Genomic DNA, 25,168 nt, shown 5'->3' with positions numbered 1-25,168 from the left:
GTACAGTCAAACGTTTTCCAATATTGCGAGGATTAGAAACATTTCCATTGATCTGTCCATTTAGCAAGTATAAGGAGACACACAAATTCCTTCATTATTAATTTTATAGCGAAAGGGTTTATGTGTCCCTGAGTTACTGTGCGTACCAAACATCGTGGTAAGAAAAGCTTCCGTGGTAGTGTTGCTGGAGTCCTTGATATTATTCCATCCCTAAATCTCGAACAATGTTGGCAAAGTAAGGCAAGGGATCTCGGGACTGCCCCGACTATGTCATATGTACAGCGTATGCCGTTTCTAGGCAGATCACTGAAGCTCAGCAACATTTCGTCGTACAGTTGATAAAAAAAGGAGACAAACACTCTGGACTGCAATGTCTCGACTAAATTCTAGCTTCTAGAGACTACTTAAAATGTCATCTTTGTACTAGTGCTGCCCCTGACAATAGTGTTCCCGCTGTAAATCGACAGGTTTGATAGATCTTGCTGTCATTTCTGCCACTACTGCAGAGTCCAATGAACAAGTGGTGCTTTCGATATACTTTAAACGTGCGGAATTTACAATCAATGGCAAACATTCCTGACTAGACGTGCCACCACTTTCTAAAGTGCTTTGAATGGCTTGTACATACGTCACCTTGGGACCCAAATTACAGGTCCCTAAACACATTTACGAATGTTACTGAACAAATTGTTTTACTAAATTATAGTGCAACGTTACACAAATATTAACTAGAAGGTATCGTTCTTTCCTCTTCAAAACTCTCTTTATTCTGTGGGAAAACATTTTTAAGACAGCTACACAACGTCTCTAAAGCCGTACAAACGTCTTTTACAGCCGTTTTCAAAACGACTATAGGATGTTTTGCAATGCATCTCATAGCCGTTACTAAAACTGCTACAAAAGGTCCTGCAAAACCTCTTATAGCCGTTTTTGAAACGACTACAAGATGTCTTGCAAGATGTCCTATATCCCTTATTTCACGGTGCATTAGGTGGTCTTCACTGCGGCTATAAGACGTTCTAAGACATCCGACAAAGTTTTAGTAAGACTTCTTCAAGCGGTCTTAAATAATTTTCAAGACGTTCTGAAGATGTCTTGTAAACGTTTATAATTATATTCAAGACGTCTTGCTGAATTTTCCAAGACGTCTTGAAGATGGTCATTAGACCAATGTGTGTTCAGTAGGCAGGTTGATTTGGAGGGACGCATTGAGTTTGCTCGACACAAGCGGCACTATGCAGCGTTGGTGACTCTTGATATATCTAAGGCATACGACAGTGTACACTATTTCATTCTCTTGCATATCCTAAAGATCATAAATTTTCCTACCACATATTACAAATTGGATTTACGAATTCCTGAGGTATGAAATTTTATTGTTCCGAGGCGGCGTTTCGACGTCAAAATTTATAGTGAGTGCAGAGGAGCTCCACAGCGTTCTGTTGTTTCTCTTATTTTGTTTAATATTTTATTGAGTTCAATTCCACTATTGCATTGACGTACAAGTGCATGTTTACGCAGACAGACGTTGCATTCTTCGCATCAGCGGGTAATAGTCACTCTGTGCTGAGAGTACTACAATCATATTTGTCATTACTTCAAATCGGCTTGAGGTTCGTCGTATGTCATTAAATAAAATTTGTAGGTGTCCCACAAGGAAGCATCTTGGGCCCTCTTTTGTTCAATATTTTCGTCAACGACTTCATTAACATCGATTCTGGCACAATGTACATTATGTATGCCGATGACACCACATTTCTTTTTTCATCCAAATCCCTGGATGACCTGGTCTTACGTGGTAACAGTATGCTCTCTAAAGTACACCAGTGTTCCCTCGAAAATGGTCTAACAATCAATTCCGCAAAACCAAAGCCTTGCTCTTTCGTCCAAGAAATGTGAATGTCGTGCTACCTGGAGATATTGTGCTTAACTCCTGTACTATTAAAGTTGTAGAATCAATCAAATGTCTGGGTGTGCACTTTGATCATGATATAACATGGCGCTCTCATGTAGATTTCCGCACCGGCAACTGTGACAGGCGTTGGGTGTTGGCCATTCCTTTAGATACCTGCCGCAACCCGTGAATTTGCTGATTTATAACTCACTTTTTTTCAGTCACATAAATTACTGCTGCCTCGTACGGGGAACAACTTCAGCCACAAATATTCCCAAGCTGCTTGTTATCCAGAAGAAATTTCTTCGTGTCATTTGTAATAAGCCTCGTGATTTTCATTCTGCTCCTCGTTTCAGCGTGCTTAGAACCCTTAAATTGCCTGCCCTAATAAACCTGCGCTTGTTGTCAACCTACAGAAGATATGAGAAAAATATTGGCGCCCTCAGCTCTCTCGCTAATCTTACAAAACGAGATACCCCTTATACAGCTCGAGCTCCTGACACTAGGTGTGTTCACCTTCGTACTAATTATGGCCAGAAAATGTTTATTTACTTATTTATTTATTCAAATACTCACTCGCTCCAAATAGGAGTATTGTACGAGGTGGGCATGTACAAAAAATGACGGATACAAAAAAGCAACTCATGCATCATTATACAATGGGTAACAGTTTCACAGGACCACAGAAGTAATAACGTTACAAATATAAGGCTAAAAAAATATTGCACAGTATATGCAATCTCTGAAGAAACATTCAAACGGTGGCTTAAAGGGTGACAACAAAGTACAAGGCACTGAAACAGCTAAGAAAACCAGAGGAGTGCTTGGTCTTTGAAGGCTGCAGAATCATGAATGGCAACGATGCGATCAGGCAGATCATTCCATAGCTTATGACACGCGGAAGCGCTGATGAATTAAGGGAATTATAGAATTAATAGAATTATGCAACTAGCTGCCCAGTTTACCCAATGATCTCACCAGATGCTATATTGATGTGCTCACTTGTTCCGCAAAAAATGTGCGTGAAGTGTTCCTGCAATCTTGACTGTGTACGGTTGTACTTTGTGATTTTGCCCTTGGTGTTTTTGCTCTTCATTCTTCTGGTGTTTTGCCCTGATGCTGCCATTGTAAACGGAACCTGGGGCTAGTCAAGCTGGTTTTTCCGCAGCTTTCTCCCCTTGTTTTTCTGCCACAACAATGTACCTCCTTGCTTGTGGAAACAAAATAAATAAAAAAATGCCCGAGAGTTCGTTGCTTGTATTCTCCTTAAATATGCCTGTTCATGTCTCCCACCTATAGCATCAAGAAGTAATCCCTCAGCATGACTTTACTAAGAATCTAGGCCTTATGTGCTGCCCAAAACTGATGTGGCGCAGGCACATCGAACATGTCACCTCTAAAGCAGCGCACGCTGTTATGATTCGCAGCGTGCGCTGTTATGATGATTACCCTATCCCTCTATATACAGATTGCCCCACATAACTTGAGCCAAAGTTTTAAAAATGAAAGGCACTCCGGACGGGAGCTAAATCGAGTGCGTACACTCTAAAAATTTTCACACCCTTATGGGTGTAATGCGGGTGTATTCATCTTTTCACCCTTGTAAACACCCTTGAAACACCCTTTTTTAACGGAAAAGGGTGTTCAACAAGAAAACACCCTTGGAACACCCCAGTCTTTCTAATTTACACCCTAATTATAAGGGAGTAAGTGAACAAGCTTACAGTATATGATAAATGAACATTGTCAGTTAAGGCGTTGATATTGGCTATACATGAAACGCGCGCTACCTGCGCTTGAATCAGGTAGCTGGAATGATTAGATCGGGGCATCTAGGCAGCAGCGCACTGGCTCCGAACAGCGGTCAAAAATGAAGTTTCCCACGAATGTTGATATCGAACGGATGACACTAACGCGCAGACTTTGTATAGCCGGATATCTGCAAAAGGCTTCATATGATCCATGGCAAAAAATTTACAATGCTATCACTGAATACTTAAAGGTATGCAACCAGTTAGACTGAGAATGGTTAGGAGTGAAGGCTAACGGTAAATAGCTCACCAACTTACGGTTTGTAGATGACATTCGCATACTCAGCAACGCTGCAGACTATTTGCAACAAACGTTTGAGGACCTTGGCGAAGAAAGTGTATGAGTCTGATTGAGAGTTAGTATGCAGAAGAGAAAAATAATGTTCCGCAGCCTGGCGAGAGATCGAATGTCATGGTCGGCAGTCAGCCTCTAGAACCTGCGCAGAAATACGTTTATTGAGGTTAATTACTCGCAGGGGCCTCTGATCAAGGAAATTAACAAAAATAAAAAAATAGCTGGAGAGCTTACGGCAGGCACTACTAAATCATGACCAGGGAGCTTACTGCTAATGATTGCTTTCTACCGTTACTAACGTATGGTGCCGAAACTTGAAAGTTACCAAAGAAGCTTGGGAAGACGTTGAGGACCGCGCAACGAGCGATGGAATGAAAATTATTTGGCATGGCGATAATAGACTGGAAGACAGCGATGTGGATTAGAGAGCGAACGGGGATAGCTGATATTCTGGTTGACATTAAACGAAGAAGTCGTGCTGGGCATACATTGCAAAGCGCAAGGGAGAGAATTAACTGCTGGTCTACTGGAGTTACAGAATGGGTGCTAAGGGAAGGGAAGCACAGTCGAGGACGGCAGAGAATAATGTGGATGTGATGGAATTGGGAAACTTAAAGACACGTGGAACCAGTTAGCACAAGACAGGGTATTGGAGATCGCTGGAAAAGCTTTCGTCCTGCGATGGACGTCAAAAATAAGCTGATGATGATGATGATTATGTGACGACATCCATGCCAGCTTCGCGGCATGTCATTCATGTTATGTCATGCATGCGTGTCATGCACGCTCTGATAGCTCGATTTACATCGATTGCGGGGGGGGAGGGGGTGGAGGAGTAGCGGCGTAGCCAAGTGGGGCACGCCGGGCACTTGTAACGCTCACTAACAGTAAATTTTTTGCTACTATGGCAATGGCCCCGCTCCTTCCTCCTCCACGGTCAATTGGGACCCCCCCCCCCCTCACACACAAAAATTTTCTGGCTACGCCACTGTGGGGAGGGGGGGTGTAAGATTGCTCTAGACCCCTCCCCCTAACTTGTCAACGGAAACGGGGGAGGGGAGGGCAGCTGCCGCCGGGCCGCAAACCTTAGGCAGCCAAATTACCGGCTGCATTTCCCTTTGGACGTGAATACTGCTCTAATGTCATTACACTGTAGGATTCGTGGCGGTTCGAGGGCATGCGACAATGAAAAAAAACACATACAGCCATCAGCAAGTCTTAGCTTGAGCAGATCTTTGGGAGCTGGGCAAGACTCTCAAAAAAAAAAAAAAGATTGGCACCCCTCTTACATGCATTGTCAACTCTGGGTCACCGCTGACTGCACATTTCCGGTAAAAAAAAATAACACAGGAACTCCTCTCGGATTTGTCTAAGTATGCGTAAGCATTGTGACTCTTCCTCATCTACACGCAGTCCATGTCGTTATCAATGTTATGAGACTTGATCCGACGACTATAAGCGACAGCGCTGCGGCGACACGAACTGCTCAGGTCGGCGGCGCCAAGTGAATGGTGCAAGCAAAGTACTGCAGGTGGCGGGGCCAGGTGCGCTGGTGAAGTTCCGTTCGTTTTGAGCCGTTATCGCTCTTTAGCACTTCTCATCCGCGTCGAACCATTATCAACCGTTCTCCGGCGGCGGCTGCTTGTGGCCCGGCCGCGCGAACCGTATCTTGAAAGCGAACAGCATTGTGGACAGAGTGTGCCCACTGCTGAAAACTTCACGCGCTGTGTTCTCACCGTTTACTTCGCTTTGAAAACAGACGCGCGTACACCTATCTTGAAAGTGATCTGCGAAGAGCGCATAGTGCGGCATGAGCTGAAAGCTTCGTGAGCGCAGTGTTCTCGCCGCTTCGGTCGCGTTGAAGCGAGAGCTAGTACGAAGGTGAATTCACTCGCTGCTGCGGGTTCTATTTTGAAAGATATCGTGCGGTGCGGAATGATGGACGGATGGTTTTTCTTGTTGGGTAAGTATAGAATGCTTACGTTATAAAAAAAAATCGCAGCGTTCGCGAATTTCGCGATAACAACCAACACTAACCTACTCCCCCGCCCCCCGCTGAGCGATGCCGTCTTGATCGCCCCCTCCCAACCCCAGGAAAAGGCACACTACCTCTCTATCTCAGTTGAAGAAACGATGATGAAACGTTAACAACGACAAGAACGACATTTCCTAACGAGTTGTCTTATGGCCTCCGAGATTTGCGCGCGAAGCTGGCGCGCGCGAACCTGGGAGGCCATAATTGGCCGCTTAATAGCATAAAAAGACAAAAAGATAATGCCAAACGACACAGTTAAAAATTCAAACAACGTACTGATCTTGGCTATACTGTTTGGGGAAAAGAAATAAAAAATTAGACAGCCGTAACACACGCCCATAGAGTTTCTAAAAATACCCTAGAGGGAAATGTGGCGCTAGTGTCTACGGGGGTTCTCATGCGCGTTGCATCAACCTACATGGGAATGATGGTAAGTACAGGCTTCGGATTGACTTCGGTCTTTAGACTAGTGTCGTTTGTTTCTGGCGCACTAAACAAAGCTATACTCAAATATTATCGCGTAAAATCTAATTCTATTTCTGCAGTATGTTATATAATGTACAACACGCTGCATAAACTTTGTATGACTTTGAGATGGAAGCATGGTTTACTATGGTTTGTCACCAGGACACGCCAGGGTATGCATACTTGTGCGATTCTGTTCCCAATTTAACGCTAAAGAATAATTATTTGTTCATTTTTTCAACAGCAAAACAACCGTGCAAGTACTTATATAAAAATACTCATCATGTATTTCTGGAAATAAAAATGTTGTATTGTGACAAAGCGTTGCGCCCTTGAGAGGAATGCTACAAGTGTCGTCTGCTACGACGCCTGCTCGCTGCAAACGCGAGACTTTTCTCGCAGACGACAGGCACTTGCGAACTCTCTCGCTCTTTCAAAAGGATGCGTCGGCTGTCACGATTGCTGAACGTCTTCAAGTACTTTTAAGCACATCTGCTGCAGTGCTAGCTAGGACGCTAGTGGCCTCTTACGAGTATGCTGCATCATATATTATATTGGCGTACCGCTTCCGAAGCGTTACAGCGTGGCTTTGCGGGTACCCATTGTGCGACACTAGACTACAGCTAGGAAGCAGCTATCTTTCCTACCACAAGTAAGTTTGTGTTCTCAAAGTTCTAAAACACGCATTTCAATGAGCTCATAAATGAGCACATAATGAAGCCCTCAATAAAATTTGATTGTCAAGCCACTAGAAGTACAACTGTATATGTCTTGTATCACTAGTGCCTTCTTTGTCCTATTCTGAAGTTTCATAAAGCACGTAACGCTACAGTGCCAACCTAACACACTTAACAAACAAAGGTCCAAACGCTCAAAACATGTTCTTTCAACGTTTACGATGCCGCCGCTTTCTCGTCACGGCTTCGACGCCACACCGCGACACAAGCATCGTCCCAGTCGCTGGCCCAGCGCGCTATCGCCACTCCGAGCAACATAACAAAGGCAAAGAGCTTTGCGTTGCACTGTCCAACTGCATGTTATAGCAATTGCGCTTGGAGCGAAACCAAAACTGCCAAAAAAATACTTGTACACTAGTTCGCCAGTCAATAGAATGCCAATCCGAAGCCTGTACTTCCCATCATTCCCATGATGGTTGAACGATCGCAGCGCCAGATTTGCCTCTAGGTATACTGATATGAAACTCTATGCACACGCCACTAAAGCCACCACCGCCGGCATAACGCGGAACCAACAGTTGGCAACATTGCTTCGTCCGCTTCGTCTCCGCAACGAGAGCCGCCATCCTTTCGCGCCGGCCGTTTTGTCATAGTTCTGTTTTTCTGCAAGTCCGTGCACGCAGCTCATCGGTAGATGCACGGGTGCACGGCGTCGCATTGCGACCTGCGGCATTTTCTCGTGTTCGCGCAATCGGTGTGAAACATGTCGCATGTGAAATATTTGATAGAAGTGCATCACGTCCAAGTCAAGCCGCCGTACGAGTGTATGGCTGTGCGCCCCGTTCTCGGAAGCGTCGACGGGTTTCCGGCATGCGGATTTCAGGTACGTGCAAATGCGCTTCGCCCTCCTATTGAGCTACGGAGCGAAGCGTGCAATATTTTATGTGAAAGATGCAGTGACCGTCATCATGGTGTGAATTTCGAGCGGCAAACGAGAACTGTGGCACTTAGCGCATACCGCAGCTGCTAAGTCAGCGTGGAAATTGTTTTACGTTATCGTAATATGTTGCTGTCAGTCTAATCTGCCGCTTGTGGACAGCTAGCCCATTGACTTTTGCTTGTGGCAGCGATAGGTATATAAATGGAAGCGGTAATAATTTTCCAGAGCAGACAGTTGTTTCGCTCGATGTTTGGTCGTGTTCCATGGCGTTATGAAAGCTAGAAAACTAACTGGCTTGATCGTGCTTAGTTCCAACTCCAAGGGGCGTAACGTTGACGCTGTATATGTTTGTTTTCCGTGCCGCGAGTACCACTTTCATGCTTTTGTTGCATGAGAGTGGTAGCTGCTGCATGCCGTCTGGGCAGAATACAATAAAAGCTATTTCCTCACTTTCATACGTATACATTTTGACGTAACAAAATTTCCAGCGTTTTATTCGGAGCGTAAATATCCAGTATAGTTTAGTAAGAAACTCAAATTCTGTCTTAGCTTAGTAGGCGTGAAACAAGTGAAACTCTCATTCCTTTTTGAATTGTTCGCCCAAACCGCACCGCCCGCAGATGCGTCATCGGGTAATTGACAGTAGCTTCGCTACGTGAGTTGTTTTATGCGCCAATATTGCCCGGTTAAGTATCCTGTTAATTTATGCCGACGCTCGTTCATCTTGATTTTAAGCGATTACTATCCCCGAGTACCGGACGATGCCAAACTTGTTGCGAGGTGTAGCAAACGCGGGAAATTCAAACTAGCGTGGCTGCAAGTTCCTGTTTTTACGTTTCTTGCATTCAAAGCCAACAGACACAGCATCACTGATTTATTTCCATTTCTGCTGTACATGATCAATCTAATGTGACAACTGCATTTGCTCTTTGATGTTCTCCATTTACTGTGTATTCAGCTTGGCTGCCAGAAAATGCTTGAATTTTTAGCAGTATCCAAGTGACGAAATATTTCACTGACGGCCGTGTGTGAAACACGGAAGATGACAAAACTGATAGCAAAATGATGAGATGTTTTTTTATAGCGTTTGGACTCGACTTGACTTTGGTGAGGATGTCGATCGACCTTGGGCCTGGTGACAGCACACCCGACATGGCCGAAGTGCAGCCTATCAGTTGAGTGCCCCCGAATGGACCATCAGCATCGGTAAATGAAGCAGAGCCAGGTAGGGGCAATTTTTATTTTGTAACAGAATACTGACAGCTGCCTCTTTTTTTATGAACTAAATAACTTATTTACAAACCAATCCCTTCTCTTTGTGCAGCCTACATAGAATTGTTTTTTGCTTGTTATACAGATCTTCAGAAAGCAGTTCTTCTGAACCCTTTTTGCATGCACAAATGAATAAAGAGGAGTGCACTCTCTGAAGAAATTGATGCATTGAAATGTGCGTTCGACACACAATGAGATGCAAAATAACCAACTTTAAAGCGGAAAAAAAAACAAGTTTGAAACATGTTCTAACATCATAGCCCGCCTTGGCATACGGATCTAAATATAACAGCAACAGAGGTGCATGCAGAGAAGTGTTTGTAAATGTTTGCAAGATATGTACATTGTCTAAGAAATTGTTTTTATTTACTCGAGCTTCTTGGTGCCATGGCAGTGCAGTAAAAGCTCAAAATGATGCCCCTGCTCCTAATAAAGCACCTTTAGATTTTAAAATTAAATTATGGGCTTTTACATTCCAAAATCACAACCTGAAGTTTTGGGAACCTGGCCTTCTTTAATGTACACTTGAATCTAAGTGCATAAGCGTTATTGCATTTTACCCCCATTGGAGGGCAGCTGCCATTGCCTAGATTGAAGCTGGGACCAGCATGACTGAGCAGCATGGCATCATAGTAAGTGGGCTATAACACCAGGTCAAAATGAGAAATACTGCTTAGAACTACCAACTTCTTGGCTCACAAGCACTTTGCACTAAGTTAAAGGAGTATGGAGTACTGACAGCGACCGTTTATGTACCAATTTCTTTTTAGACTGACTCCATTATTAAGGTGCGAAGCTTCAATTAGTCAAAACCAGCCTAAATTACAGAACCAGCTCAAAACACGCACCATGTATAGCTGGATTTGGAAATGAAAATGGAGTCAATTCATGTCGCCGAAAATGGAGGAGGTGGCAGTCACACTATTTCATGCATTTTGCCTAAAACATAGTCACTAATAATTAATCAATTTCTAAAATATTCTTTTTGAAATATTATATTTGAGCAGTTAAATAATCGTTAATAACTAATTACCTAATTAGGAAAAATGCAAGAATTGGTTTCACTTCCTCAAAATGATGGCAAATGTCATTACATTGGTGCTGTCCAGCTACGTGGCACTTGTACATATTTAAAGCTTGCACGTGTCCCACAGACCACCTGGTAATTACAAGGCATATATAGAAGTGGCTAAGTTGTGTGAGCCAGCCATGTGTAGCGAATCATGAGAAACAGCCATGTTTCCTTGACTTAAGGGCATGATAAGATTTACATGCTCGACACCTTGTATCAGTGTGTTCTAGTCCTGTTCGCAGTTTAGCTGCTACATAAAGAATATTTCTCCACGTGTAAGCTCATATGCATCTTTCATGTACATTGCCTCGTGTGTCCAAAATAAACCATCCTCGCGCTTCCTTCATTATGACTTCATCTGTTGCTCTGCTAAATTTTTAACATGCAACTGCACAAATTTTCATCTAGTTTTCATATTTCCTCGTTGTTTGGTGGCTTTATTTCTGAACAAGTTGTTTTCGTTAAACCCTATTGCACACAGCAGTACACAGCATTTCTGCCTAGAGTGGGAATTGTTTTTTTTTTTCAGATTGACATTAATACGCCTTGCCTGGGCAATGTAAGGCATTCTACATAACACGGCCCTGCAATAATGTTTTATATTGCATTCCAGCATCATGCAAAAGCTGTTTACTTACCAGATTAGAATATGTATAAGTGTTTGAAGTAACAGAACTGGAAGAAGCCAGCAGATAATGAGGCCGAGGAAAGCATAAAGGAACATGTTTTAAGTTTTTTATATGAAGTATAGAAATGATAAATTCTGGGTAAATGAAAGTGGATTAAAAGATATCCACCTGTGGGTGGGGAACGAACCCATAACCTTCACATTACGCAAGTGATATACTAACCACTGTGGTACTACGGCCGCATTGGAGCGTCGACAATCTGAGGGGCCATTGTGGACGGTTGAATGCTGCCTCGGTGGCACAGTGGTTAATGCATCGCATGCGTAATGCAAAGGCTGTAGGTTCGTTCTCCCCCCATGCCTGGTTGTCTTTTTCACCATTTTCATTTCCCTTTAACATTTCTACATTTAAATAGAAAATTACAAATAAGTTTCCACGTGCCTTTCCTGGCATCTTCCAGCTGTGATTCAGAAAAATTTTGACCCTCAGTATCCTTTCTTCTCGTTTGGAAGAACAGGAGCTTCATTTGAAAAATAATGGATTCACCTTGTTCAGCATCTCAATCTTATCTTATCACAGCATGTGTATTACTAAGTGAAGTTTTTGTAAAGATGATGATATAGCATGGGACCTAATTAGTAGCCTTTGTGTACAGATATATGACTAGTCTAATAAATAGGAGGATTTTAAGAAGCACTTCTAACATGGTCTGATCATGTGTTTAAAAAAGCTAATCTAGCATGATTTCAGGCATAACTGTTGCCCCTGAAGAATATTTGGATCATCTGCATTGGCATTGTGTTTAGAGAGCAGCAATACTGCTTTGATTGAAGTAGCCTCGTGGAACATGAAGCATCGCTTCTTGCTGAGTGAAGGAAGTATTATCTGCATATCTGAGGTGCATGTGTCATATGCTCGAATGCTGTTTAAAGGCTGCTAATAAGAAAATTCACTTGCCTTCCAGAGATTGCTTCAGAAGTCTATGCTACTCGATCATAAACAATTTACCAGAGTGAACATTCATCACAGTTGGCGTTGCAATGTTTATGGAAAATACCACAAATGCCTACTAGACATGTGACTGCACTAAAACTTGGAATTAATGACCAGTAAGATTTATGGGACAGAAAAACTTAGTTTATTACTCCAGAACAAAATGCCAGGCACTTCGGTTATTTCTGCCATAGAGTTTCTTACAGTAATTACTAGAGGGAACTCTGGCGCTGCAGTCGTACCACCATGGGAATGATGGGAAGCACATAAATTTGTCTGATATTCGAGCTTGTGAATTCAAACGTTCTTGTGGCTTCGTATATTATACGCTATATAAATCTCATTGTCGATTTCAGCGCAGTCTATACTCTTCGAAGTGCAGAAGACGGCGCCAACACGCACAATTGCTATTAATTGCAACGATTGCGCTTGTCCAGGTGGCCAAATTGAAAGGCGCCAAGCGTCTCAAGGTACTGGTATGCCCGCGATAAATTCATCAGGGAGTTGCACTCGCTTGTCGTTACATGCCTCCGTGGCTTAATGGTTTCAATATCAGACTTCTGTTCTAGAGTTCCTGTGTTTGAATCCTGTCATCGGACGATTTTAATGTTTATTAATTTATTACACAGTATTTGACAAAGTCACAAAGCCGTTTGAAGCCAAACAGATAAAGTTTAGGCAAATCCATGTACTTCCCATAATTTCCATGCTGGTGAAGCCGTTCTTGTTTGATCTTCTGTAGACACTAACGTCAAAGTTCCCTCTAGTAATTATTGTATGAAACTCTGATTTCTGCACCTCGCTCGTGCAGAAGCGGCACCACACCCGTTGCGTAAACATGCACTACCTTTCGGCCAAGTGCGGGAAATGCTGTGAACTCGCCCTGTACAAAGCCTGCACTAAGTAAAACAAATCACAACGTGCAGTTGCTGCCACGTTGAACTGGTGTAATGAGTAGTGAAATGCAGCACCTCCTGAACTAGTTCAGAAAGTGCGGGTTAATCAAGTGGAGATTATATAGTAACAGAAGTTGAGTGATTCTGCATTACATTCGCGAAATATACTTCATGATACTTTTCCATTTATTTCTTCAGTTATTAAGAATCCCTTTTGCATTGTTGGACGAAACTACAGAATGCCAACATATTTTCTAGCATTCACTGGTAGCAAACATGTAAACACTTGTTCTAGTTTCTGGATTGCCGCTTTAACCGTTAACCCCCTAGTTAATTCCGAAAAAGTGTACCAAATTTTCCAAATTTTTTACGCACTCAATTTTTGGGTGTCATTCTCATTCTAAAAATATATTACTTCATTGGTCTCTGGTTAGAAATAACACAAAAATAAGAGCTGCTCTTGAGGGCAGCTTTCCCTCAATGCCGACTGTAACTCATCTTTGACAATAAGAGCAGCATAACATCGGGCAGAAAGAGTGTGACTCGTCATTTGCGATATTGGTACTTCCTCCAGTCACTAGTACAGCTTGGGATCAAGGGTTAAAGGTTGCGACTTCGTTGCTGCCCAATTTTAATTCTGCAGCTGTTAAACTTGGGTGTAGCGTGTGTATGCGTGTGCATGCATTAAAATGACTTCACGCTAGAGCAAAGCAACTGTAGCTCAGAGAGACATTAGTCATCTTTATATATTTGCTTTGTAAAGATGCGCTAAGTTTATCTTTTGCAGTATAGACTTCGCGCTCTTTGGCCAAAGATGCCTTTGTGCTACTGAAACCTATCAATTAATTAGCTTTTTGCAGTAGCAGGTGCTTATTCCTTTTTCAGGATCGGTGTGTGAGTTTTAATTTGTTTTTCTTGAACTGTGCAATTCCCACTCACAGGACTGCATGTCATCTGAGGTGTTCCTTTTTCAGTCAAGAATGTTGAGGTTTTGTTTGTGAAACTCGATTTCTTGCCTCAAACGAGCTTGTACAAACTGACCAGGCTGATAATTCTACCTGCTCATATGTGAAATATGTTGCGGTTATGAATCCTCATAATGAATGACACATAACATAAAAATTTTATCTTAAAACAATTTAATGAAATTTTTCATGTTTTTCGTGTTCGTGTTCACTTCTCTACTCTCGTGTCGTGTCTGCATGCCTCACCTCTTTTTTTGCATATTAAATATCATATAAACTTAACCATGCTTTTTTACCACAATGCACGGGGAAAAGGTTCCGGTAACACCATGCATTTAGTATGGTGGCCCAGACGTGTATGCAAGCAACCTCCTTCACGTGGACCAAGAACTACTCTGCAGTGTCTCGCAGACTTCCATGCGAAGCCCTCAACATTCTCGTCTCAGTGGAATGGCTGCTCATCTATCTGCGTGTCCATCACCAAGACGGCCAGTTGTAAAGCTCCTGTACCCGTTTAAGAAAGCTTAATGATTTTTTATTTAGTTTTCACGGTTGGCCGTAGAATCTTACCATTTTTTATGTTTCTAACATTTTTACCTGGCACAAAGTGGTGCAATAACTTTAAACCAGTGTAATGTATTTAAGTGATGCTCACTCTAATGTCTATCTGGTTTTGTTAGTGTTTAAGAAATTTCAATGTCTGATCAGGTAACAGCATTTGAATTTGTCATCGTGGCTCGTTTCAATGAGCTGCTAGGAAATAAGACGCAAAACTTATCACACGCCAGTTGTAGCATTTTTTTTTTTCATGACTACAGTATACACGTTTCAAAAGATGGAAAGTGGGGAAAAAAGCCTCAAGAACATAATCATCCTAGGATTGTCATGTCCTTACAACTCTGCAATGACTAATGCCTCATACATCTTGGGAGCACATTGGTTGCAATGCCTACAGGTATACTTGATAAGAGAATAGCTTGCACCCAGATTTGCCACACAGTTGATGGCTGATGGCTTTTGTTTGTCGACTTCATGTTACTACTATGTATTCAATATTCATTTAGATGTAAAGGACACTACAGGCACTGAAGTACCAAATGGCACTTGCATTTCAGGGGACAAAGTGCCCAGCATACCTGTCACAAAACGTGTTCTAGGGGCTACCTTGCCTCTATAGGTAAATGGACACCAGATGCTCTGTGTACAGTGTAATCGGTGTACTTGTCTGGAGTGTTTGAAAGATGTGCTACGGGCTGTACTGGCACTGTCTGAAGATAATGCATGGTTCTAGAAAGCCTGCAGCTGAGCATCTGCCACCATACTGAAGGAACTGTACTAATTTATTGTGTTGATGTTAAAATTTAGGAGCTGCAATGAATAGTTGTAAATGTGGCAGCGTTGCCAAACTAAAGCACAAATTACACACCTCGACTCACACAATGCACTCTGAAAGTTTTGCTACGTGGTATCTGTGTTTGCTGCCTGACCTTATGGCACCTTTACGAGCAATCGCAGGTGATTGCAGCTGCTGAGGCTTTATCAACTGGCAAGTTGAAAAAAGGATGCTGTGCCACCAGTGTGGCTGCACATTCCGAGATGCAAACTATCTTGAACCAGGTGTTCGGCAGACAGTACATGTGCAGCCAAAACATGGTGTTTGAGCCCTATAGGCAACTAGGGTTCACAACTGCCCACAAGTGTGCTGTCACAACAGAAAGTTGAGAACAAGCAGCATTTTTACCGGTGTTCAAAACATTAGTGCAAGTCATTCTTTCACCAAGGCTGGTAATCATGCATATGTAATGAGAACAGGGCATTTGTTACACACAAGGGGTCATGTGTCAAGTTTAATTAGATCAGTAATCTATGAGATGGAATTATAAAAAGTATACCTTTTGTTCCTCAGTGGTCTTTTGGAGAGATGACCATTTTCGGCAGTTTAGTTTTGACTTTTTATGTCTAGATTTGGTGTGCATATTTCAACTAAAGCTAACAGTCAGTGCTCTGTCCCCAGTTTTTATGTTGTCTTTGTGATATTTGCAATATTTTGCAGTTCAGCTGCAAAATATCGTCTATACTATTATATATTGTCTATGCAAGTATATGTCTTTACTATTACTAGTTTTCATGTTCAACTTTTGTGCAGTGCTCACTAGTTACTACTAGCCATGTTTTGTTCACATATGCTCTTGGATTGTTGCACGAAGTGACACAGACTGCAAGCAGACAGGACGAGCGCTAACTTTCAACTATATATATATATAGGTGATTGCAAAAAAACGCAGCATAATAACATGACAAGGTATGAAGACATCAGTTAAACATATCAGGAAGTAGGGAAGTCAAAAAAGGAAACAACAAAAAGACACTACTTCAGATTAACACACGTGTTGTGAAGATACTGAAATTCGCATTCTAACAGACAAAGATGCATGGCTAACGCAAGTCTCTCCTAATCTTTTAATGTGGAATGCCTCGATTATTTCCCGTGTGGTTTGACATTTGTGTCTCGAAGGAATTTTTGTGTCTTCAAACAAAGGTTTACAACCACAATTGAAACAATGTGACGCTAGATGTGAAGCATTAGGGTTGTAAAGTGAATGTGTTCTTTTAGTATAGTATTAATGCACCTGCTGCTCTGTACAATGTAAGTCTTCCCGCACTTGAGAGGAATCTGATAAAGTATACCAGTGTTACAAGGCACGAAAAGGGACACATGTCTAACGCCGCAATCATCTTTTCTGTTTAGCCACCCTGTTCAAGTTTACTATTTATCATAGGCACATGATAGACAACTTGCGGGGCCAAGAAAACTTCATTCAAGTCATATCTATTGGCCACGTTCCATAAACCTTGGGATAATCTATGTACATAGGGCACCACAGCAAACTTTTTTTTCTGTTTTTCTTGTTTCTTAGCCTGGCCTTTTACCCATTTTAAAAGCTTTTCGCAGGTTAGTGATAATAAATGCACAGGATAACTAGCCTTCTCGAGCCTATCTATTTGTTGTGAAAAACTGTTTCATATCGTGTTGACATGACGCTTATTCAGCTCGTTAAGTTTGCCATTACTAATCATGTCCGCACAATATGAAACAAAGTTTTTCGCAACAAGTAGATAGAGAGGCATTCCACATTAAAAGATTAGGAGAGACTTGCGTTAGCCATGCATCTTTGTCTCTGTTAGGATGCGAATTTCAGTATCTTCACAACACGTGTGTTAAACTGAAGTAGTCTTTTTGATGTTTCCTTTTTTTACTTCCTTACTTCCTGATATGTTTAACTGATGTCTTCATACCTTGTCATGTTCGTATGCTGCGGTTTTTTGCAGTCACCTATACATATATATGTATATATATATATGTATATATATATGTATATATATATGTTCTTCGTTTCAATAGAAATTTAGTTGAGAGTTAGCGCTCATCCTGTCTGCTTCTAGTCTGTGTCCGTGTCACTTCGCGATACAATCCAAGATCATGTTACTGTACCAACTCGCCCAACTTTCTATCCTTGTGTTAACATAGACACACTCAGACTTGTTCTTATTTATGTGACCGGTTATTTTTGTACTTTATAATAAGATGCAGTGCTTTTCGAAGGAAAACGTGATAGTTCGTAGTGAGGCTATTTAAAAAAAGCTGTTCTGCTTAAAATTTATTTGAGCAAGCATGTGCCATTATTCGGTGCTTATGTCTTTGTATTGGTATGGTTTTACTCCTTCTCTTCCTTTTTACTTTTAAAATGTGCAAACATTATTATGTAACCATTTCCCTTTAATGAAATAATAAATACTCTTTTTCTGACATTTCGTCACAAATTTTACAATGATTTTGTTCAATTATGTAACCTTAGACCAGCTGATTGTTATTCTGGTAGCTTAACTTACAATGCCTGTGGGATATTCAATGCAAGCACATGGTGAAAAATAAACTAAAGTATTGGGTATAAGCAGGTCACTGGCAGTAAGTGGAGCATACATATATTTCAGGAAATAGTGCATGCTTATATATTGAACAGCATGCACAGCTACACATGCTGTTTTGTTCGTAAATGCTGAAACATTATTCTAAGTGGAAGCGCTTTGTTGCACTTTGTTCGTTGGCTTTTAGTGCTACCTTTAAGTCACATATGTGAAAGTACTAGTAGAAGCATCCCGTGGAGATAAATGACAACTTAAATGAATAGAGGTATAAAATATGTGCTTAAAACGGCAAAAAAACTGCTTGACAGGCAAACGTATGCTTCTGTAGTACTGCACTTGTTACCGTCGCCAATCCATGCATTGCGTGCGCCCTATTGCATTCAATATGAGCTACAACAACGAGCTGTGGTGTCTTTCCCTCCTGGAGAGCTGGTGTTGCGAAAATTTTTGACCAAGAAAAGTGGAGGTTTTTAATTATTTCTAACCATGCTTTTGGCTGTGTGCTGTTTCCACGGAGTGATAAGTACTGGTGCACCAAGGTGCGGGAGATCCTGTGTCCTTAGTGCAGCGCGCGTTGTCATTGCGCTCTGCATCCTGCTGGCAGTGTACTATCACTGCAGAGGAAGATTACGAAAAGCATAGGGTGTGTGCATTGCTGTGATCATGAAACTTTAATTTTTTTGCCTGAAAGGGTCGCACGTTATGCTACCACGTGACGGACCAGAAGCGCAATATGACGACGCCTCACAGATTCTGGCTCATACTGAACAAGGTAGTACCATAGCTAAGGCTAGGTAGCATTCACAACAGCTAGTCTGCCCATTAACTACATGGCTGTAGTGAACGCTAAAATACTTGCAGGGATAACACCCTTTTGGAAGGGTGTTGTCCATGCTACACCCATATTGAAAGGGTGGTGTCTGTGTTACACCCCATATAGAAAGGGTGTTGTTTGTTTTACACCCATAGGCAAGGTGACGTCATATTAACACCCCTTCTTTTGTGGGGTGTTAATTTGCACCCCTTTGCTTGGGGTGTAGCAATACACCCAAAAAGGGTGTCACCCATGGGACAAGTCATTTACACCCTTAAGGGTGTTAAAATTTTTAGAGTGTAATGTTGGCACTGCCCTAGAATTAGGCTATTTCTTATTTTCCCTTTAACGAATGAAATATTCCTGTTTAATTACTCACCTTTTTAAGTATTGGCTGCGGACCCAAAGTGAGACACGCGAAGTTGTAGCGCACCTTGAGAGACATCTCAATAAATTTTTTCCAACACGATATATCTCACGTGGTCCTTTCTTCCGCGTTCCAAAGCAAGCCCTGTCTGTGTGTGCGCTGTAAGTGATGTTTGTCATGGAATACCAACTAGCCCGTACCCAAATCCTGTTCCAAAGAAGGTCCTCGAAATATAAAAAAATACCAGGTGATGGGGCGCTTGCGCACTGCTATTGTGCTGCTATCGAGCATGCAATGGATGAACAAGGTCGGCTGCAGCGAGACTGGCCCGCGACAGGGCGTTATGCCTGGAGTAGGTATCTGGGCTTGCAGTTCTTATTGCATGTCGGTGCAAATGCGCAGTCGCCGGCCAGTCTCGCTTCAGCCAACTTCATTCATCGCACGTTTGAGAGGAGCACAATAACAGTGCGCAAGTCCCCGTAACGTGCTATCTTTTATATTTCGGGGGCTTTCTTTGGAATGTGGAAAAAAAGACCACGTGGATATATCGTGTTGGAAACAATTTATTGCGAGGTTTCTCAAAGTGCTCTCCAACTTCACGTATCACACTTCAGGTATACAGCCAATACTTAAAAAGTTTATTAAGATAAACACAACTGGGCCATTAGTTAAGGGGCAAATAAAAAAAACAGCCTGGGTAGCTTTAGGCCAGTGCCAATATTATGCATTCGGTTCAACTCGCGTCCGGAGTGCCCTTCATTTTTAAAACATTGGCTCAAGTTAGGCGAGACAACCTGAATATCCTGCAGTTTTCTATACTGTTACGCGAAGAATGAGTCAGTAAGACGAGCAAGTATTTGCAGGTTATATTTCCAACAGCGGTTGCAGCGCTGACCGCTTATATTCACAGCGCGAGTCCAGTTCGTTCGGTCTCCTCTTTTCTCGAGTGATGGCACCGACGCGCCTGATTCAAACAATCAAATACCACACGCGTGTAGCAATATCCTGAAGTGTTCTGTTGCTGCCATACCACCTCTCGGGTGATCGGACATTACCTAAACTGTGTGGAGATTTGGGGAATGCGACGCGCCATTGCGCGGGCGCATTTCACCTTGTTCTGCAATCCGTAAGCCACATCGTTCTCGCTCCGAACCAGTTTTAGCGGTGGCGCTCCACTCGCAGTGAGGGCGGAGCTAGTGACGTCACGGAGCGGCCCCTGGTGGCTACTGCCATGACGGTAGCGCTTTTCTTTCCCCTTGGGACGGCGCCCGGTACGTACATGCTTCCTCTCGTCCGCCGACACCTTTGTGACTAGGATTGAGCTCACGCACGGTGCCTTTGCCCGGGGGAGCGCGTACCTCGTGTTGTTCCTATCCCGACGCTAAGCCGAAGAACGGGTGCCTAGTGCTCGCGCGAGGTCGTACCACGCCGAGCCGCGCTTATCGGAGGCCCAAGCCGAAGGAGATTGCCCGAGCTCTCGCGAGTTGGCCCATCGGTTATCGCGAGAGCAAGTAGCATAGCCGCCGGGACTTTTCCTAGCGGCGCGTCCCAGCTTGAGCCTGTGCTCTCGCAGCGACGTGCTACAGGCGCCCCTAACTGTATTTTTCGCCCTTGGTGCGGGACCCCTTTGGTTCCACGCCGTCCCGGGACCGGGCGTTCGTGCAGTGTTGGGTGCCGTTGGAGACAATAAACGGTTGCCGTCAACTTAGGGCAATACTGTGTTCTTGCGTGCGTCGCTCGGTAGCCCCTTGTGGCCTGAGCTCGCGCGCAGCGGCGCTAGAGGTTGACGGCTGACGTGGCCCTGTGGCTCGCTAAGCTCGAACCCGCGGCGGTCGGTACTCCTGTGAGACCCGAACACCCCACAATGGCGCCCAACGCGGATTCAAAGGCTCATTAAGCCTTTGTCTGTGTTTAGCCGAGTTAGTACGCCTTTGCGTATTATACTTGCCGCGTTATGTCTGCTATGCCTAGTGACCTTTGTCATTTGTTAGGCGACTTTTGCCCCTTGTTACCTCGAGCAGACGCCGCGTTGCTCGATAACGTGGCCAGTGCTCCCCTTGAGCAGCGAACTTATGCACCCTCATCTGTGGCAGCCCCCTGTGGGGACGACAACACGAGGCGCTACGTACCAGCTCCCATTGGAGCAGTAGCGTTGTTTGGGAACAAGCCAGAGCCCTCCCCGAACAGTGCACACCAGCACATTCGTCTGCCACGACTCTCTTCGGAATGCAAGGCAGTGCGATGTCGCAGCGCTCTCGATCGGCTCCCTGTGGAGTTTACGGAGCGCAGCACGGAAACGGGGCCTTTGCCCTCTCCGACGTTTATCCGCTGGCTGCTACTCAAATGAGCAACCAAAACCAGTGGCCTGCCACGGCTCCCTGTGGGGATTACAATGCTGCAGCCACGAATTTCGCTCACTCGTCTCCCTTTGGAGTGCATTCGGTAGTGCCCAGTGGCGCAACCTTCGAGCACGCGCCTGTTTTGTCGACGCTGGCTGCAAGCGGCCTAAGCAATTCACGTATAGCTGCCTCAAGTGGCGGCTGTGAACGACAGCAGGCGCACCCCGCCAGGAGCCTGTTTTGCTCTGGGGCTGGCGGCGCCGCGGCCGGTATCCCTGTGGAAACCGCGCCGCTAATTGAGCTGGACGACTGTTCACCCTTGCTCGACCACGCCGCTAACGCGCCAACGGTTCCCTTTGGAGCAGGCGCACAGACGCTGTTGCAAAACGCCGCTGAATTGATTCAGTCACTCTCGGGGGCAGTTAAGGCGCTTTCGGCTGTCCCGAAATGCGCGCACCCCGCTGTACGGTTGGCAGTCCCGACTTACAGCGGATACGGTGACCTGCTCAGTGCCAGGGATTTTTGTGACTCCCTCGTACGCTACCAGATGGCTCATTGTTTGGAGGATCAGGAGGTGCTAGAACGCGTCGTTCCCGTAGCACTTACTGACACGGCGGCTAGGTGGTACCGGCTTTCCGGATACCGTGCAACAACCCTCGAGGAGTTCCGCGTGGCATTCCTGCGCGAATTCCTACCCGCGGACTACCAGAGTACGATGCGGCGAGAGCTTGAGCTACGTACACAAGCTCCTGACGAGTCGCTTCAGGAGTACGTACGCGCGATGCAAGACCTTTTCTTAGTCGCCGAGCCCAAAGCTGCGAACGAGGAACGCGTCGAGCGGGTGATCAGGCAGGCACATCCGACCTTTTCGGCGTACCAGCGCGGCGGCCGCTTCCGAGATTTAGAAGAATTGGCCGCCGAGGCAAAGTGCATTCAAGGCGACATTCTCGCCGCGCGAGCCTATCGCCCACCGCCGCCCGCCAGCGAGGCCCTTGAGCCACGCTGTGCGTGGGGAGGGCCTGTGCCCCTCCCCCAACGGCAACAACCCGGCCAAGCTGCCTTTGCGGCTACAAGCGGGTGCGCTTGGGAGATGAGCGCGCGCGCTCTAGATCTCTACACGTACGGGAGGCGGGCAGCCTGTGCTGCACCACCACCCGAAACGCCTGCGCAAGGACGCACTTCGACCCAACGCATCGCAGAGGCGGACGCTCGTGATAACAGGCCTTTTGGTCAAGCAGCGAGTCGACCCCGGCCGGGAGCTGAGGCCGCTCCGCCTCGGGAAAGGTACCGCGGCGGAGTGCGCTGTTTTCGCTGCCAACAACGAGGGCACATGGCAAGGGATTGCACCGCGCCCAGGCCTCCTGCGAGGTCGAGAAACGGGAGCGCGGGTCGCTCGTGAAGGCACGAGTGACCGAAACCTTGCTTGTCCCCTAGGCGTACCGAGCAGGTTGTGTTGCTGGTGCGCACGCGCCCTTTATTCCGGTGACCATTGTCGGCCGCGAATTTCCTGCGCTGCTGGACACGGGCGCTAGTGCTTCGTTGTTCGGCGAACAGGTGTTATCCCACTTGCAGAAGCACTCAGTGCGCTTGCGGGATTGCCGAACGACATTCAATCTTGCGAAAGGCGTGGCCCATTCGGCGGGCGCCGCAAGGCTGACTGTCAGGTGGGGAGAGCGAATGAGACGCACGCGTTTCGTTCATCTCCCCGGGCTCAGTGTTGCTGTGATTCTCGGAAGGGACTTTCTCCTTAAAACAGGAATCGTTGTGGACGCGACGGACCGTTTACGTTGCTAAAGCCGTTCATCAGCCCGCCAGCGTCCGATCTCGCCTGTGCAGATGGGGCGTCGGAAACGTGCCGCGCGCCGCGTTCGGGGGAAAGCCTATTGGCACGCTCCCAGGATGGCAAATTTTACGTCAGCCATGACAAAAATCCACCGAAACGTCCTCTTGAGGCCCAGGTCCAGCGAGAGGGAGCGTTGCCCGTACGTCGGTATCGTCGTATTGTTGACAGCTTGCAACGGTGCTGCGCACGGTCGTTTGCGGTCGGCTGGCGACGCCGGCACGACACTAACTTCCGCCCCTGTGTCGACTAGGAAACGAGCACCTCTTTCCCGATCGGTCAGGAAGAGAACCGATGGGCGACTGTCCGGCGGGGCGGGGGCACTGGTCACCCTCAGTGCTGGCCCCGGGCGTTTCCCGAATTTTCACAGGGCCACACACAGTTCCGTGCAGCGTTGCCGAATTTGCGGTGGTACCAGCACACCCTACGTTGTTGTGGTTGTGATGCGGTACGCTGTCGTGGTCGCTGGTTTCCGCTCGAGTGCAGCGCTGCGACGGTGTCTGCGAGGCGAGAAATTTCCTCTCGCATCTCTTGCAAGGAATTGGCGGACGGTGCGTCTGCGTGCACCGACGCGACTGTGGGCACGGCGACAGCCATGAGTTTGTCGGCGAGCTCGGCCATGTTGGCAAGGTCTGTCTCGCCCGACGCCGTGAGGCCTATCCGTACACTTGTGGGAAGCCTTTGCAGGAACAGTTCCCGCACAAAACGACCGTCGCTTGCTGTCGCGTCGCCGGCCAGTTGTTGCATGAGGCGTAGCAACTGGCTGGGTCGGTGGTCGCCAAGTTCGGCCTCCCGCAGTAGCTGTTGGAGACGCTCGGGCTCTGTAGGTTTGACACGGCGAATCAATGTCTCTTTTATCGTCTGGTAGGCGTTCTCTGCGGGTGGCGTTAGCAGTAGGTCCCGCACCTCGCTGGCCGTCGCAGGCGGGAGGTTGCCCACCACGTGGTGGTATTTGGTGCTGTCAGCAGTGATGCGGCGTGCAGCGAACTGCGACTCAACTTGCACGAACCAAAGTTCCGGGTTGCCAGTCCAAAACGGAGGTAGCTTGACATCAAGTACGGCTACCGTGGGGCTGTCGGCGTCGCTTGGCTGGTTCATGGCGATCACGTCCGGGTCACCAATTATTGGCATGCGCGAGGAAAGCAGAGACGAGGCGTGGGGCTTGGAGTCTCGGTGCCAACTGATCTTTATTCTTTGTGCGCCGGCCCTCTCTCGGCGGCCGGCTGGCTACGGTCGACTGCGGTCGGCTCTGTTCCGCGCCGGCAGCACCGCGGCTTATCCGCGGCATTTTTGTGTTCACTACAAGCCCTCGAGCTGTGAGCTCGCCTGCTAAGAGTCCCCTTTGGGAACGAGAAGCACGGCACGAACCGCGTCGCGCGCAGAATTTGGGGGCAGGCCCCTGCGCTCTGCGCTTGTCGACTCAAAGTCCCCATTGGGATCGAGCGACACGGCACGAAGAGGCACCACATCCTCTGGCCGCCTGTGCTGTTCATTTGGATGATACACAGAAGGCTCGCTTGTCGGCACTGTTATGCCAGCACGAAGAGCTCTTCACCGATCAACCTGGCTGTACCGATTTGGCGAGCCACGCGATCGAAACTGGAGACGCGCTTCCTTTGAAGTGTAACCCCCGGCCCGTCAGCCTGGCCAAGAGGCAGGTAGGTGATCGACGGCTTGCTGGACGAGATGCTATCGGCCGACATTATCCGCCGCTCGTACAGCGCCTGGGCGTCTCCAATTGTGTTGGTGCCTAAGGAAGATGGAAATCATCGCCTGTGCGTAGACTACCGCCGTCTGAACGGAGTGACTCGTAAGGATGCCTATCCGCTCCCTACGATTAACTCCATCGTAAGAACCCTGGGCAGTGCGAGGTACTTTACTACGCTGGATGCCTCCAAAGGTTACCTACAGGTCCGGATGGATCAGCGTGACCGGTG

The 25,168-nt window shown here is 45.9% G+C and overlaps 1 protein-coding gene and 1 long non-coding RNA gene across 2 annotated transcripts; one reads left to right on the top strand and one right to left on the bottom strand.

The window, feature by feature from the left end:
• The first annotated feature begins 7,718 nt into the window (after window positions 1-7,718).
• LOC129381999 (uncharacterized) lies at window positions 7,719-16,223 on the top strand. The gene is made up of 3 exons (XR_008610086.2): window positions 7,719-8,060; window positions 9,202-9,342; window positions 14,260-16,223. It is a non-coding gene; the product is annotated as an uncharacterized lncRNA (long non-coding RNA).
• A 7,341-nt stretch (window positions 16,224-23,564) lies between these two features.
• LOC126519070 (uncharacterized) lies at window positions 23,565-24,362 on the bottom strand. Its single transcript, XM_050168680.1, has one exon. It carries the CDS (start codon window positions 24,360-24,362, stop codon window positions 23,565-23,567), a length of 798 nt encoding a protein of 265 aa, XP_050024637.1.
• Between the last annotated feature and the right edge of the window lie 806 nt (window positions 24,363-25,168).

This window comes from Dermacentor andersoni, chromosome 10, assembly GCF_023375885.2.
Source record: "Dermacentor andersoni chromosome 10, qqDerAnde1_hic_scaffold, whole genome shotgun sequence".
NCBI classification, from domain to species: domain Eukaryota; kingdom Metazoa; phylum Arthropoda; class Arachnida; order Ixodida; family Ixodidae; genus Dermacentor; species Dermacentor andersoni.
Note: the sequence above shows the minus strand (reverse complement) of the source record. Positions and strands in the feature narration are given on the sequence as shown.